The 17,435-nt window shown below is 40.1% G+C and overlaps 1 protein-coding gene across 1 annotated transcript in view; it reads right to left on the bottom strand.

Moving 5' to 3' along the window:
- The window catches only part of LOC126187297 (F-box/WD repeat-containing protein 7), a 143,656-nt gene that overhangs the window by 62,345 nt on the left and 63,876 nt on the right, over positions 1 to 17,435 (bottom strand). Inside the window, exons 6-7 of the mRNA XM_049928285.1 lie at positions 16,069 to 16,263; positions 5,626 to 5,805 (exon numbers count right to left, since the gene is read on the bottom strand). Coding sequence (XP_049784242.1) covers positions 5,626 to 5,805; positions 16,069 to 16,263 — 375 coding nt within the window. The remainder of the gene's footprint in view (positions 1 to 5,625; positions 5,806 to 16,068; positions 16,264 to 17,435) is intronic.

The raw sequence follows: 17,435 nt of genomic DNA, 5'->3' as shown, positions 1-17,435 counted from the left end.
GTCCTTGCAAGAGGCACACGTGGAGGGTATCCACAAATTCATGACCTCCTTTATCACTCACTCATAGTTTGTTCAGCAAAGTGAAAGTATACCATTTTGTATTCCAGATCCTTACAACTTATACCAACTGTAGGTCCAAGAGTAGAATACCAATATCAAGAGGCAGATTGCCAGTAGCCAATTTGGCCAGCCTGTCAGAGTTCATGGCCATAATCCTAACGTGACAGGTTCCAAAGACCACTGAGTGTCCAACAACTCTACAGTTTACACCAACGGATGGTGAGGGCAACACTGATCAAGAGCTTGTAGGCAGCCCAAAGAGCTGTTACAGATGAGGGGAGACTCACCGATGCAGGAACAAAAATGATCAAGAGCACTACAGCTGGCTACCTACTCTGCAGTTTAAAAACTGCAACATCTGGCAATCAGTGAAGTTCAGTACATTCCACAGGAACACAAGCAAAGCCTGAGTGACCGGCAACCACCAAGCCATGAGTACAGACTACTTCTGTAGTCCAATATGCACCAAGGATAGAGAAAAATTGGCGGCAGAAGGCCTTGGGTTGAACTGAGTCTTTCTGACCTTGTGATAGATCAAGACAGCGCTGTGTACAAGATATGCACCATGCAGATATAAATGAGAGGGATCAGTGAACTGGGGAAAGTTGGAGTTCAGAAAGAAAAGACCAATTGCAGATGCCGATCATAACCCCAGACTCGACCTGCCATTGCAGGAGGTGGATCTCCATATCTGGAAAGAGAAGATGGTAATTCGTGTGCTCTGGGGAGCATGGTAGTTTGTGTACTCTGAAAAGCAGCGGACACATAATGCATACGCAATAAACTGTTGTTGGCACAACACTTGCAATGGTGAAACCCCTACCTCAGCTGGGAGGCTGATCACACAGCTGGACCAAAAGGCACCAGTTGTCAGTTGTACCCCAAAATGGTCTACGGGGGTACAGCACCCGTATCAGCGATGGTTTTGCCGAGCCATATGCGAAACTGTCATTTTCTAGTTGGGACTGGACTTACACAATGTAGAACTGCATCAGAGCAGAGAGGGACACACTAAACAGAACCCTGCGGAACCCCATTCTACTGCAGATGGAATATACTACAGAAGGCACCAACCTGTACTTTACATTGAGGCATGAGAGAAAGTTTCAGATAAAAATCGGGAGCAGGCGATGAAGGCTCCACTCATACAAGGTGGCAAGGATGTGGAGGCACCAAGTTGTATCATAAGCTTTATGCAGATCAAAAGGAGACTGCATCAAGGTGACAATGCTGGGAAAAAGCTGTTCGGATGGCAGACTCCATTTGGACTACACTATCCGCAGTGGAGGCACCTCTGTGAAAATCATCCTGGATCAAAGGTAAATGATCCCGGGATTCAAGGATCCAATACTGCCTCCGATGTAACATACATTCCAGTATCTTTCAGACGACATTGGTTGAACTGATCAGATGATAGCTTTCTATCTGATGAGGCAGTTTATCCTATTTCAGATCTGGAATAATGAAACTTTCTTACCACTGGGAAGAGAATTTCTCCACACTTAAAAGACTTAAGTATGTTATGTTGACTATGGACCTTGCCATTGGTGGGGAGGCTCGCGTGCCTCAGTGATACAGATAGCCGTACCCTAGGTGCAACAACAATGGAGGGGTATCTGTTGAGAGACCAGACAAACATTGGTTCCTGAAGAGGGGCAGCAGTCTGGATGATTGACTGACCTGGCCTTATAACACTAACCAAAACGGCCTTGCTGTGCTGGTACTGCGAACGGCTGAAAGCAAGCGGAAACTACAGCCGTAATTTTTCCCGAGGGCATGCAGCTTTACTGTATGGTGAAATAATGAGGAGGTATTGAATAGAATTGGAGAGAAGAGAAATTTGTGGCACAACTTGACTATAAGAGGGGATCGGTTGGTAGGGCATATTTTGAGGCATTAAAGGATCACCAATTTGGTATTGGAGGGCAGCATGTAGGGTAAAAATCTTAGAGGGAGACCAAGAGATGAATACACCAAACAGATCCAGAAGGATGTAGGTTGCAGTAGGTACTGGGAGATGAAGCAGCTTGCACAGGATAGAGTAGCATGGAGAGCTGCATCAAACCAGTCTCTGGACTGAAGACCACAACAACAACAGCCACCGATAAGTGTTGAAGCTTTTGGCTGTGCACCCAATCCAGTCCAGGAGCCATGTCGGGACACAGAGCAAAGGTGCAGATGAATTTCCACTCACTAAATGTGGTGTTATATGGCTCCAGGTGGTGGGGAATGAAAGATAAAGGAAATCATTCCAAATGGTTGAGAAGATTGAATGCAGGCAGATAAAAGACAAACACTTAAGCCTGGCAAAATGCTCAGCAATACAGTCTAGGCTGATAGCGAGGGCAACACCATTCAAGGAACCTCCTGACATACCTCTAAGAGGACGAGGGCATAAAATGCGCCAGATCTTTGCCCATAACTGCAAAAAAGGGAGTATGTGGCCCTATGGCAGCAAATAGTTCCCAACTAATATGTTTCTGGAATTTAAGAAAAAAACAGGCTCGGGCACAAATCCGTCTAAAGTCCTGGAAGCAGTCGAGAGACGGATGCCGTATGCAGAGTTGGAGGGCACGAAGGCAGTCTTTCATAGCCTCGGTGATTTTGAGGGTCCACCCAGGCAGTCTTCTCCAGGGAAAACCCTAGGAAGAAGGAATTGCTGAAGCAGCTGTTGAAAGTATGGCATCGGTCAAACTCTGCATGAACTCATCAATGCTGTCATGCAGTGGAGCGGGTGGGATGGCCGCCAAGAAAAAGGCATCCCAATCAGATTTAATAAAGGCCCATCTGGGAGGGCATCGAGGTGACTGATGCTGCAGAAAAGGTAAGACGATTGGTAAATGATCGCTATCATCATGAACTCCCAACAGAATGGAGGGGAGGAATCCAGGGTTGCAACAGAAAGAGCAATGGCTGAGATGGTCTTCAACAATCCTGCCCCAGCCAGTGGTAACAGTACAACCCTATAGAGGGTTATGGGCATTAAAACCTCCAAAATGAAGAAAGAGGAGAGGGAGCAGTTTGAGGGCAAGAACAGCAGAAAGCATAGGAGGCCAGTCTGGGGGGAGATAAAGATTGAATACCATTATTGCAGAGTCTAAATCGATCTGAACAACCACTTCTAGTGCAGTATGCAGAGTAACAATGGAAGTAACAATTTCCATGTGCAACAATTTCACCAGAGGCTCGCAATGGGCCGACCCAGTTCCAGCAGAAGGCTTGGCAAATGAATATCCACAAATGAGATTCCTGCAGTACAACACAAGTTACAGAGTAGAGAGAAACAAGAGACCGCAATTCCAAAAGGTGATGCTACTGACTATTACAGTTCCACTGGAAGAGAATAGTAGAAGAGGCTGGATGAATGTTGAATGGGCCACAGTCGGTCATTGTGCCAAGTCAGTGTCTGTCAGTGGTAAGGATGGAATGACATCCATGAATGTAAAATTGGACCCTGATTGAGGAGGGGGGTCTGACACCCCCTGGGATGTTGTGGGTGCCACGTCCTGAGACTTGTGCAACTTTTTCTTCTCCTTCAGACTGCAAGAGGAAGTGTCATTAGGAAAAGACCAAGTTGCAGCAATATCATAATCTGAAAGACAATGAGTGGCCTTGAGGCCCACAAAGCATGGGTTCTGCATCCGACTCAAAGCGACAGTCTGCTGCTTGTGAAGACGCCAGGGATGGAGTTCATAGAGGGAGCCCCACCTCTACTGGGTGCCAGAGAAGAGCTTTTCTTGTCCAGCCAACGAGAAGGAGCAGTTCTGTGAGGGGAAGGAACAGGAACTGCCGGGGAGGAGGAAAGGACGCAACAGAAGCAAAGGCAAATGTTAAAGACACCAGGTGGAGATTGTTAAGTTTCCGGAAGGCCTCCGAGTAGGATAGACGTCAAGAGTTTTGAATTCCTTAATCTTGTATCAGGCAGTCTAGCAAGTGAGGAGAATGCAGACTGGAACAGTTCATGTACTAGGGTGAGGCGGTGCAAGGACTCCCCACATGGACTTGATAGCCACAGTTGCTGCAAATAGGATTCACCTCACAAAAGATGGGATACAGGGCTTCCCATTACAATGGTAAACCATAACTTCGACTCTTTCTGAAATGATACCTCCTCAAAAACCAGAATGAAAGTGCCGGTATCAATGCGACTCTCCTCAGGACGTCTCTGGACTCGCCAGATGAAATTAAAGCCGCACCATGCCAGATTATTACCGAGTTCCTCGCCAGATTGTAAAGAAGGTCCCTGTGGAAGATAATGTCCTAGGTTATATTTAAGGACTGGTGAGAAGTGATCAATAGGACGTCTTCTAAGTGCTTGCCAGCACGAAGGGAAACCAATTGACCGGCAATAGAAGTTTTAATCAGTAGGAAACCAGATCGCATCTTATTAGGTGAATTTCACCAAACTTATCTTCCATACATTCTATAAATATGAGCAGTTTGATAGCAGAAAACCAAGTAATGTGGTAAGGGTTTCATCCTTAGCCACTGGGCCTGGCCCTCCTTCCAAGTGGTGGTCATGGAGGGGAAGGCCAAGGAAGCAAAAGTAGAGATGGAGAGAAAACTGTCCTGTCTGAATAGACAGCCACGGAAGAGTGGCCAGAAATAAGGAGCTTGGCATGTTTTATGTGCAGTGTGTCTGCCCTGGTACCACCCATTCCAATCAGCAGCTCACAACTGTGGGTGCCACCCAGGTGCAGTAAGTGGTACCTGACAGAGCGGTCATTGTTGGGAGTACAAATGCCCCAAAAAGATGAACACCCACACCTTGGAATAACCAAGTTTGTGACAGGTCAGGCACCAGAAGGGTGATTTGTGTGTTGTCCTGGTGGCTCAGATGGATGGGTAAATAACAGCCCCACCACACAGACTGTCTACATGTGCTGGTGACCTAGCAGGCTGGATGTGTGGAAGAGGGGGGTAGGAGAGCTATGGTGGGGAATGAATGGGGCTAGGATTGGGGCTGGGTGGGCGGGGAAGGGGGGAGGGAGGGAGGGAGGGAGGGAGGGAGGGAGGGAGGGAGGGAGACTCTCGCACTGGAGACACTAAGGAGGGAGCTCTTCCTCAAATGGCAGTTTGGAAAGGGAGGTCAAATCCAATGGGGGAGGGGGGGGGGGGGAATACAGACACAAAAATGACAATGGAAAAGCAGAACCATGGCAATAGCTGGGTTGTCATAAAGGAGGGGAAGAGAGTACAGCCCAGAAGAGAAGAAGGCTGCAATAGCTTGGGATCCCTTGTGCACCACACACATATCTGCAGAAGAGGTGAGGGCTTTGGGGGAGGGGAGGGAGGGAGGCATACACCATCCACCCATGCAGAATTAGCATAATTTGTGTATGTACAAGAATTAATTTATCATTGCTCATTTAAACACACACACACACACACACACACACACACACACACACACAATTAAAAAAACTGTACAGAACAGCACAATTATTTGGTATTACTAATATTTTTGCATGAAGTATGGTTACAGACCTAAAAGGACAATATCAAGAAGGAAAATGGATACTATTTTTCTGTGAAATACTGGGGCACAATTCAATGATAACTCACCTTTCCTGTGGTTGCTGACCACACTTTTAACGTATTGTCATCTGACCCACTTACTATCCGATTCCCTGAGAACTGCAGGCATGTTATTACATGGTCATCATGACCTTTGAGGACTTTTGGTGGTCGAATTGGTTTTACCCTCCAATTCATTTCTATCGTATGCTGGCGCATGAAAGCTGCCTGGAATATAAGCACAAAATTACATTACTTTTTAATCAAAATACATTACACAAAGGCATTATTTTCTCACATTTCTGGTCACAAAACAAATATTCTTGGAAAATGAAGGAATGGTAACTGTTATACACAACATAATATCAATGTCTTGTTATGCAATGCAAATCCTACAAATTTAAATTTCAATATTAATACTAGCTGTGAAATTACAGCAGGAAATAGGAAGTCCTCTTCATATCACGTCAAGAATTTTCTGTTTGTATGTTTCAACATTATACTGATTGGAGCAATCATATCATGTCATCCATTGTAGTGTCTTCTTATGAAACAATGTGATAGTTGTAACAGTGATGTTTGTTTTTCCTATTACAGGGTGTATAGGTGTACAAGAAAAAAAAAATTCCCGTATTTTTCCCAGATTTCCTGATTAAAAAAGCACTTTCTCCCCACATGAAAATACACTTTTCCCAAGGTGAAAAATACACTTTTTCCATGATTAGTTGCAGTATACTTTCCCTCGGAACTGTAAAAATATCAATCCCCCAGCATGGAACTTCAGAGAACGAAGAAACTCCAAAGAAAAAATAAATAAATAAATAAATCTGGAAATATCTGTGACGTGCAGCAACATTTACGCTGCATATTTTTGTATTCGTATTACGAAAATATAGATTCGAATTCCACTAAACACAGCATGTTAGTTTTGGAAGCACTGAAATCTAGATTGAAAAGTGCTTTTGTAAACCCATCATAGCTTATGTCACGGGATCTCGCCAGCCAATGACAGCAGACATTTAGAGCATAGGAAACTTTATGTAGCCAGCCAATAGCAGCATAACTGAAGTAGTGTGAAAACACAAATAGGAAAAGTTAATGGTTGAAATTAATGTACGTAGTGTAGCTACAAGAAAAGCTAAGCTTTCACATATAATACTGTCTTTTTTGCGTGTATTACTCTTCACAATACATCACAGAAATGTGCCTGTAAAATATGAAATAAAGACAATAATATTTGGTCTTCTGTGCTCCAAATTCTTGTAAGTAGCTAGTCATCAATGTGTTAAGCTTTAAATGAGAGTCAAATGCTCTAATTTAAGAAATTCATTGCACATTCACACACATAACATAATTCATCTTGCGTAAAGGCGAAGTTTACTTTGAAACTAAAGCTTTTCAAAGCACCATTTGCAATACTTTCCCATAACCTGTTAGAAATAGCTTTGTATCAGCAGTTGCCAAAGAGTGCCAGAAAACAGACTTTACTGTGCGTGGGTGGCTACAATGATGCAGGAAGCCCATATGCTCGTACATATATAGTATTTAGAGATCTTACATGATGTCCTAAAATAAATAGGATACTCAGAGGATCAGAATTTCGTAAACCATGTTAAAATGCATACTTCAGCTTAAAGTGCACATTAATATTTCCAGATTGACAACGAAGTAGTCCCCAACTTAATATTAAGCTTTTTGGTGCGATTTTTGGGATGCAAATTTTCTTGGTGTACCAGTACTGTATTATCTTGTGTTTGGTTCTTTATTACGGCATAATGCCATATGTGCCTAAAGATGAAAATGTGCACTCTAAATTCAGTGAGCAGTTGAAACTAGCCAATATTATGGAAACATTTCATTTCTATTAAATTGACTGCCTCTGGGGAAAGGATTAATAAATGACACATTTACCTAGCAAACTGACAAAAATAACTTCACTGTTCTGCAAGGCAATTAATGCTTGACTGCCAAAAAGGTAGAAATAAAATAAAAATCAGTTAACTGAAACTAAAGTGCGCATCATTTATGTTGGCGGCCGAGTTTAGGTTCGTTCTGGGCATCTGACGTCACAAAACACAGTCAGCCAATGAACAGAGAACGACGTTGCCACATCTCAACTGCAGTGCAGAGCATGGACGAGTGTCTTCAGTTTTAGAAACGTTCAGTCATAAATAAAGTAATAGAACAAAAGCAATGTCTTGATAGCAGACATTCTTTTATAGAAAGTTTGGAAAATGCATTCTTTATACCAATTGCTTCATATCCTATTAATTAATTGAACCAAACAAGCAATAAGACTCCTAATTCAGGCGATAGCACGGAAAGGTGTTTGTATCACTCTCACGAACCGCTTTTTCGCAATAAAGAACAGCAGCAATTGTTTATTTCCTATTGTACTTCGACGAAGGGTGAGTAATTCATAATGATACCAACAGTGTGTCAGTATTTTGCGTGACATGTTATAGTCTTCATGGTGTTATGTACTCACTCATGGCATTGTGTAGTCAGACGAGGAGCGTTAGCGTAACAGTCACGGTGTTGGGCTGCTAAGCGAAAGGTTACAAGTTCAAACCTTGTGCGGTGCTTAATATTTTCATTATTTAAAAACAATATCGAAGTGCCTTTCTTCACAAATTATATTCGTTTGAATGCAATTTTTTGAAATTTCTAGTGCTCTGTCTCTTCATTAACCCTTTCGCTGCTGCAGACACGTGCTCGCCGCATTCCGCGCTGTGCGCGATTTTGTCATCATTGCACTGCTCGCCTGTGCAGACACATGGTGTTCCCACTGCTTTGACACACTTATCATTCGATTTCACAAAAACTATTTGGCCCAAAAATTTGATTTTTACACGTCTTCTAGACTGATACCTTCCCCCCATAAATGACTTAATTTTGTTTCGATGTTCAACGCAGTTATTATGCAGCATTAAATACAGTAAATCACTGCACGAAATTTTGAAGAGTTTGCAGAGGTAGAAGTCCATAGCGTATACTTTCCGTATGGTCGATTTTAGTTGCCACAATGTTGAGAATGAAATGTGGACAAGATACCTAAATTTCATAGAAAATTTACTGTATAACAATATCTCATTTAATTAAAGTACGACATAGGTGTCATATGTAATATTGAGAAATATTCTGTCTTTTGCGACTGTAATAAAAGTATTATTTACACCGGACGCGTTTGGCTTTATTTTAAAGCACTTCAATCAAGGAAAGGTATGGCACATACACAATGGTACTCATGTTCACTTTCTTGTTTTTGTTCCACAGTCGTAGTTTTACCAATGGTACTGAAATATATTCCTCTTCTGCAACTGTAATAAGGGACTTATTTAGACCAGACGCGTTTCTCTCTTTTGAAGCATCTTCAGTGGACAGCATTTTGTCTCCTCCATTGCCAAGTCACCTTTCGTTGTTTTGTGCTGCGGTAACACAATATTCAACGTTTGTTTTGGCAGATCAGTGTTTTAGCAAATAAATGATGTTTGTGTGTGCCACACACAAAAATTATATTTGACATAGCTCAGAGCACTTCACTGATAGACGGTATGTTCAAGTCCTAATGTTTTTGTAACTCCACAGTTTTGTTTAATGTATTTTGTCTACTTCCTTTTGATTGATTGAAGTGCTTTAAAATAAAGCTAAACGTGCTCAGTGTAAATAAAACTTTTGTTACAGTTGCGAAAGACGGAATATTTCTCAATATTACATACAACACCTATGTGGTAATTAAATGAGCTATTGTTATACAGTAAATTTTATATGAAATTTAGGTATCTTGTCCACATTTCATTCTCAACATTGTGGCAACTAAAATCGACCAAACAGAAAGTATACTCTATGGACTTTTACCTCTGCAAACTCTTCAAAATTTCGTGCAATGGTTTACTATATTTAATGCTGCATAATAACTGCGTTGAACATCGAAACAAAATTAAGTCATTTATGGGGAGGAAGGTATCAGTCAAGAAGATGTGTAAAAATCAAATTTTTGGGCCAAATAGTTTTTGTGGAATCAATTGATAAGAGTGTCAAAGCAGTCGGAACACTATGTGTCTGCACAGGCGAGCAGTGCAGTGACAAAATCGCGCACAGCGCGGAATGCAGGGAGCACGTCTTTGTAGCAGTGAAAGGGTTAATGCGGCCGTGGTGGCTTTTTTTCATGAACTGCGCGCTCCCTCCTAAACGTAAGCTTGCGAACTATGCTATACTATGGCACTGCTTCTATTGGCGCGTGCGTCGTGTGCAACTGGCAACACAGCAATCTCCCGCGTCTGGGCGGGCATGAGCGAGCCGACAAGATAAAAGAATTGAACTATAGTAACATATGCTAGTGTTCTGTAATTATGTGAATGCATTTTAATTCACCTCATAGCTCCCACCCACAGAAATCCATTTTGTTTTCATTTGACGTGAGAAGTATAAACGAAGAGGAAACAACAAAATCGAGAAACATAAACACTGTGCGAATCTGGCAGCTCGGGTGCACCAGAAAAAATCTGACTACTTGTTGCTACTGCTGATACAGCTAACAGCCACACTTTAAATAGCCAGAAGTGGGAGAAGGTACTGCCCATACACAACTCAGTTGTGCATGCCCTTGAGCCCGCGGGCAAATGCGCAAATGAACTAAATGTAAACAGTTGTGACATCATGATCATTGGCAGCAGTTTATTGTTGTGAAGTATTCCATAGTCTTCATCCAACAGACTGTCAAATTTTGCTGTTTATCAGTTCTTACCAGGCAAAACTACAAAAAATTTGCTGAAGGCTAAAACAATGAAAAATTCCTAGAATTTTAAAAAATTACAGCGTTTTTCCCCAGTTTTCCCCCTGATGAAAAAATTCCTGGGTTTTTCCTCGAGCGTATACACCCTGTATTAGTATCTGCACAAGAATGACAATACAAAATCTGAAAGAATTATTTTATTTTCACACTGTATGGAATATGGAAAATTTCATACTTTTCCTAACGAAGAACACAAATATTCCATTAAGTTTTTTTTTTCGTGACTACCATTGCAATAGTGAATCAGCCACTGTGCAATAAGGATGGAAGTGCAGTATTCTATATTCCTTCGTAATTAGACGGAAGTCAAAATGCAAAGCACAAAGTGATCCACCTTCTACGTATCAGTCTTCTTAATACTTGAATGACAGGTCTTTCCTTTTAATTTCTGTGGTGGATATAATTTTCCGTGGGTGCTCTTTAAAGATGTTACATTAAGAATTTTGCTTATTCCATAATAAAATACAGAAGATCATGAAGAGTCTAATAATATCTGTTTCTGCAAATTAAATGTCTAGCATTGACTTGCATTACTCAGAATTTCAAAATTTTCGACATGGTTGCAGTATGTGAAATCAAGTTCTTAACCATGTAAGAAGAGTAACTAACAAAAAACTATATGCTGAACAAAAGGTGACCACCTAGTTACTTACTACTCAAACAATGAAAACTGTAGCATGATAAAGAGTAACAGTTCTTGGAAATGATAGTTATTTCTGTGATACTGTAGTTATGATAGGGGCGTGAAAGAGGAAAACAATAGCAGAAAACGTCGTAGAACAATGTGCATGCAATATGAGAGGGGTAAGTCACAGTTCTGTGCTGAGATATTCAAAAGGTTCAAGAAAGGGCGAGGAAGCAGTAACAAACTGTGACAGCATAAGTTAATTTGACTCTGCAAAGATTAATCTTTGTTGTCACAGAACACTGTTAATCCTAACTCTTTTCATGCACATTGTGTATCTTGACCTGTAGTTCTGCCTCATGAATAAGCATCACAATGTATTTCATAAAATTGACTCACACACTGTAAAACAAACACACGAGTTTGAATAGCTTTAAACAATGTACTATTATTTAACAATAAAATTTTGTGAATTAAATGGGAACATTATTCCAGAAGGGTCCAATATCTTGATACAAATAACTGCACCTTCTGGTCACTATAATTATAGTTCAATTCATCTATCTTGGCGGCTCGCGCATGCCCGCCCAGACGTGGGAGATTGCAGCGTTGCCAGTTGCACGCGTCAAGAGAAGCAGCGCCATAGCAGTGTAGTTCGCAAACTTACGTTTAGGGGGGAGCGCGCAGTTTATGAAGTAAAGCCACCACGGCCGCATTAAACCTTTCGCTGCTACAGACACATGCTCCCGAAGGAGGTTCGAGTCCTCCTCGGGCATGGGTGTGTGTGTTTGTTCTTAGCATAATTTAGCTAAAGTAGTGTGTAAGCTTAGGGACTGATGACCTTAGCAGTTAAGTCCCATAAGATTTCACACACACATTCAGAGACGTGCTCCCCGCATTCCGCGCCGTGCGCGATTTTGTAACCACTGCACTGCTCGCCTGTGCAGACACATAGTGTTCCGACTGCTTTGACACACTTATCATTCGATTTCACAAAAAGTATTTGGTCCAAAAATTTGATTTTGACACATTTTCTTGACTGATAACTTCCCCCCATAAATGACTTAATTTTGTTTCGATTTTCAACGCAGTTATATTGCAGCATTAAATGTAGTAAACCATTGCACGAAATTTTGAAGAGTTTGCAGAGATAAAGTTCATAGCGTATACTTTCTGTATGTTGGATTGTAGTTGCCACAATGTTGAGAATGAAATGTGGACAAGATACCTAAATTTCATATAAAATTTACTGTATAACAATATCTCATTTAATTTAAGTACCAGATTGGTGTCGTATGTAATATTGAGAAATATTCCGTCTTTCGCGACTGTAATAAAAGTTTTATTTACACTGGGCGCGTTTGACTTTATTTTAAAGCACTTCAATCAATCAAAAGGAAGTACACAAAATACGTTAAACAAAACTGTGGACTTACAAAAACATTAGGACTTGAATATACTGTGCTCTGAGCTATGTCAAATATAATTTTTGTGTGTGGCACACACAATGAGCATTTATTTGCTAAAACACTGATCGGCTGACACAAACGTTGAATATTGTGTTACCTCAGCACAAAACTACGAAAGGTGACTTGGCAATGGAGGAGACAAAATGCTGTCCACTGAAGATGCTTCAAAAGAGAAAAACGCGTCTGGTCTAAATAAGACGCTTATTACAGTTGCAGAAGAGGAATATATTTCAATACCATTGGTAAAATTGCAACTGTGGAACAAAAACAAGAAAGAGAACATGAGTATTATTGTGTATGTGCCTTACCTTTCATTGTTGTCAATCGTTGCGATTGTCTTCTGCATCGCTGTAGTCAGTGTCGCAGTCCGAATCATCAGGTCTTAGAGTGATGACGATGGGTTCAAGCAGATTGTCAATTACAATTTCCCTGTCAATGTCCTCCTTCTGTAGCCTTTGTGCATGCCGAAAACATTCAGCCCATGCTGAAGGAGTAATTCTGTCAAGTGCTTCGTGCAGAAGCCTTTCTGTATCGGCAATTTTAAATGTCACGTTTTGTTCTACGACATACCCTTTCACTTGTGCCCAAATTAACTCTATCGGATTGTATTGGCAATGGTACGGTGGCAAACGCAAAACTGTGTGTCCATGTTCCTGTACAATACAATCGATTTCATAAACTTTTGTGCGAGGCTTATGAAGCACTACAAGACTCAACATTTCAGCACGAGTTTGGTTGGCAGTATGTGGTATAACATGATATCGGCTTTTTTTGTACTTGTTGTGGGTGTCTTGTCAACAACAACAGAGTGATAACTCGCATTGTCCATTACAATCACCAAGTTTGGAGGCAAGTAAGGGAGAAACTGATTCCTAAACCACAATTTAAATGTCTCCGAGTTCATTTCGGAATGATAATCACCTGAATTTCTCTTTTTTGCTCGGAACACTAATTTGCTTTCTGGAATGAATCCAGAAGCAGAGCCAGCGTGAAGCACAATTATTCGTCCACCTTTACCAACTGGTACTTTAAACCCACCCGAACCATCACTCATTTTCCAACACGCTTTCCTTGTGTGATTTTGGTTTACCCATGTTTCGTCCAAGAAAAAAATGTTCTTATTCCCGGATTTTCTTACTTCAATAATACGTTTTAAAAACTGGGCCCTTGAAGCAGCGATATCACTACGTTCCATTAAAAACTTTCTTCCGTCATTTGTATGTACATATTTGAATCCAATGTTTTTAAGTATTCTATTCATTGAAGTCACGCTACCTTTAAAATTTATGGTTTCATGCATTTTCACAGTGATTTTTTTTACAGTAGGAAATTCGCCTGTGTTGTACATGTTGAGCACTTCTCGTCTTAGAACACCTTTGTCGAAATTATCTAAATTAGTTACAGTCCTCTCACGAGTGCGATATTTCCCTGGCGATCTGAAAAGTGGACTTCCGCAGGTCTCTGTAGATTATTTTCCTTCATTGGCAATCTGATGAACGGTTCTCAAGCTAACGCCTGTCGCTTCTGCAGTGCGTTCCTGAGATCTGGCGACATCCGTGATAGGTCCACCGTTTTCTGCTTCGCGCTTGAAAAAAGCGTGTATCCGGTAAATTATGTCCCTCGCCTGTTTATGGAGAGTTTGTCGCTTACCACCATAATCAGCCATGACAACTTGCAACAAATACGATAAAAATTCACCAAAGAATAACTACAATCACATTTAACACTCGCACTCGCCAAGACATTCCCAGCATACCGTTCAGAAAACTACTGAACACTCATTGGCTGTCAGCAGATGCGTGACGTCAGGTGCGTAGAACGAGCCTTAAATCGACCGCAGTCGTTCATGGTTCCAACTATACAGAGTGTTCATTTTAATTGGAGACATTGAAATATCCGCAAATCTACACATTGGATCAAACAAATTTATAACTAAATTTTTTTTTGTCTCAGAGGGGGACATCCAATGATACCAAATCCGACGAATTTGTGGTCAAATTTGTTATAATTGGATGTCCCCTTCCGGGAGGAACTAATTTTCATTAGGATTTCTTTTGGCTCTGTGTGCCGTTTTCAAGAGATTTCAATGTCCCCAGTTAAAATGAACACCCTTTATAACATAAACAGTGTTTATAAATTGGGAAATATTCTATCTTTAGCAACTGTAACAAAACTTTCTTTATACCAGAGTCATTTCGCTGTTTTCTAAAACGTTCTGATTAAAACGAAGTTGGCGAAGTACACAAAACTGAATTTTGGACGTAATAAAACATAAAACTAAAATATATTGCCAGTGAGGCGCTGTGCGCAAACATTTTATGTTTGTCACAATGGACAGCAAATACTTGCCAAAACATAGATCAGTCGACGAAAACATTGAATATGATGTTGCCAAAGCAGCGAAGCAAAGAATTCCGTCAGACAATCAAATAGCTCGACAACGTACGAGCCGAAATTCTGCTCTAAATAATACTTTTAATACTGCCGCAAACGAATATATCTCAATATGAATAGTAAAACAGCGACTGCGGAAGAGACGATATACAAACAAAACGGATAACATGAATATTGTATGTGTGCCTTTTCATTGTTTTTAATTGCTGTGAAAAGAAATATTGGAGGAGAAAATTAGAAAAACTGAAAACTTATTATAATTATAATGGAGAGACAAAGCACAGGAAATTTCAAAACATTACATTCAAACGAATAAAATTCATTAAATAAGACATTTCGCTATTGTTTTTAAATAAATAAAATATTAAGTAAGCAACAAGGCTTGAACTCAGAATCTTCCGATTAGCAGCCCAACACCTTAACCATTACGCTAACGCAGCTCCTTGTTTCAGACAACTCCTGGAGCACTCTAAATGTATGCAAAATACCGACAAACACTGTTGGGGTGACTATGAATTACTCACGTTGCGTCGAAGTACAATAGGAAATAAACAATTACCGCTGTTCTTTATTGCGAAAAAGCGGTTCATGAGACTGATACAAACACCTTTCCTTGCTACCGCCTGAATTAGGAGGCTTATTGTTTGTTTGGTTTAATTAATTAATTAATAGAATATGAAGCGACTGGTATAAAGAATGCTTTTTCCAAACTTTCTATAAAAGAGAGTCTGCTATCAAGACACTGCTTTTGCTCAGTTACTCTATTTATGACTGAACGTTTCTAAAACTGAAGACACTCGTCGGTGCTCTGCACTGCAGTCGAGATCTGGCAACGTCGTTCTCTGTTCATTGGCTGACTGTGATTTGTGACGTCAGATGCGCAGAAAGAACCTAAACTCGGCCGCCAAGATATATGACGCGCACTATAGTTACTTTGGAATACTGTGATTCAGCAGATAGTTGGTCTATCAGCAGAATAGAGTTAGAATATATTTTACTTTAGTGAAGGCAGTAATGTCAAGCATATATTTGTTAAGAGACTTGCTCTAGACAGGGACAGCATGAAGTCATGCTAAATATTAGAATAGATGGGGAGAAAAACCAAAAGATACATGGAATTCATAGTAATGGAGTATTCTCAAGTAGTTATCACATTAATGTAAACAGCTGGAGACCATGAAGATAGTACAAACTTTAAGACATATTACCTTCCACGGAGAAGTAACGGGATTTAATCTTGGTTTCCGACGGCTAAAAGACTCTCTTACTTCCTCTATACCAGCTTCACGGCATTTTTCCCGCCACAGAAGATTGTCTTCTGCTAAGAACCGCCAACTGCGACACGTTTGTGCGGCTCTTAGAAGATCACGTGGTTCAAGGAAAGACAATACATACAATGCCAACTGTAAAAAAAAAGGAAAAGAAACATGGAATAGGTGACATGAAGCAGAGGTTATTTTAACTTGAAAACTATATACTTAACCATAGGTCAGTTTATTATTCTACTTCACAAAATTAATTCTAAGGACTTCATTATGTTTACTCTACAATGATGCACATTAATGGTCATTATTTATTGATGCCTAAGATCAATGTAATAAATAATAATCATATTTGTCAATGAAATTTTAACTCTGTCCTCTTGTCTCAACATTTTCAAGGTAATGATAGTTATATATCAACCATTTAGCATTAACACCACACTACTTGTACAGACTAAAATGATGATATAACAAAAATCATACATATTTTAGTATCAAAGGGATTTTCTTCATGAAATAAATATATTCTGACTAAGATGAATTAACAGTTTCTCAAAATAATCTGACAGAGGTTAATAAAAAAATAACAGGATTAATGTAAAAATAATCAGCATTTATTTTAATTTATGCAGTCTCTAATTCCTTGAGTTGCATGTAGAGATTTTTCATGGTGAGGAATACACACAGTGGGAGAAAAAAAATTGATATTTACATTTCAACTCCTCCTATTAGAAGAAATCCTAATGTGTATGATAAAAGCAAAAACTGTTATTTTTAAAATTGATTTTCAGCAGTTCATTAAAACTAGCCTTATTGTTGAGTTTCAAAGATACCAACTTCAACTTCAGGTTTTTACAAGACCTTTCTAAATTTTGAGCACTAACAGAAAAAAATGTAATTTTTCAAATAATGGTATGGTTTCTTAGAGATGATCACAGTTAAGGTTTACTTCTAGGAACTAGGATAATTCATTTATTAACAACATTCTCCATTATGCACTATTTGTAATACCACATGTATGTATTTGTGTGTGTGTATGTGTGTGTGTGTGTGTGTGTGTGTGTGTGTGTGTGATTTTTTCCAGCACCAGGATTCGAACCATCTTAACCCAGATAGAGTGCCACAGCTCAAGCTGTATGTTAGCGACCTTAAACACGGACACAGGTGGACCAGGATAGTGTAACTGGTTTTACAGTCATACATCTTAACAACAACAACAACAACAACAACAACAACATTATTATACCTAGAAAACCACTAGATGAAAAAACAAACATGATTCAGAGTGTGATCACACTGACCCTCAATTAGTT

Source organism: Schistocerca cancellata, chromosome 5, assembly GCF_023864275.1.
Source record: "Schistocerca cancellata isolate TAMUIC-IGC-003103 chromosome 5, iqSchCanc2.1, whole genome shotgun sequence".
Taxonomy (NCBI): domain Eukaryota; kingdom Metazoa; phylum Arthropoda; class Insecta; order Orthoptera; family Acrididae; genus Schistocerca; species Schistocerca cancellata.
Note: the sequence above shows the minus strand (reverse complement) of the source record. Positions and strands in the feature narration are given on the sequence as shown.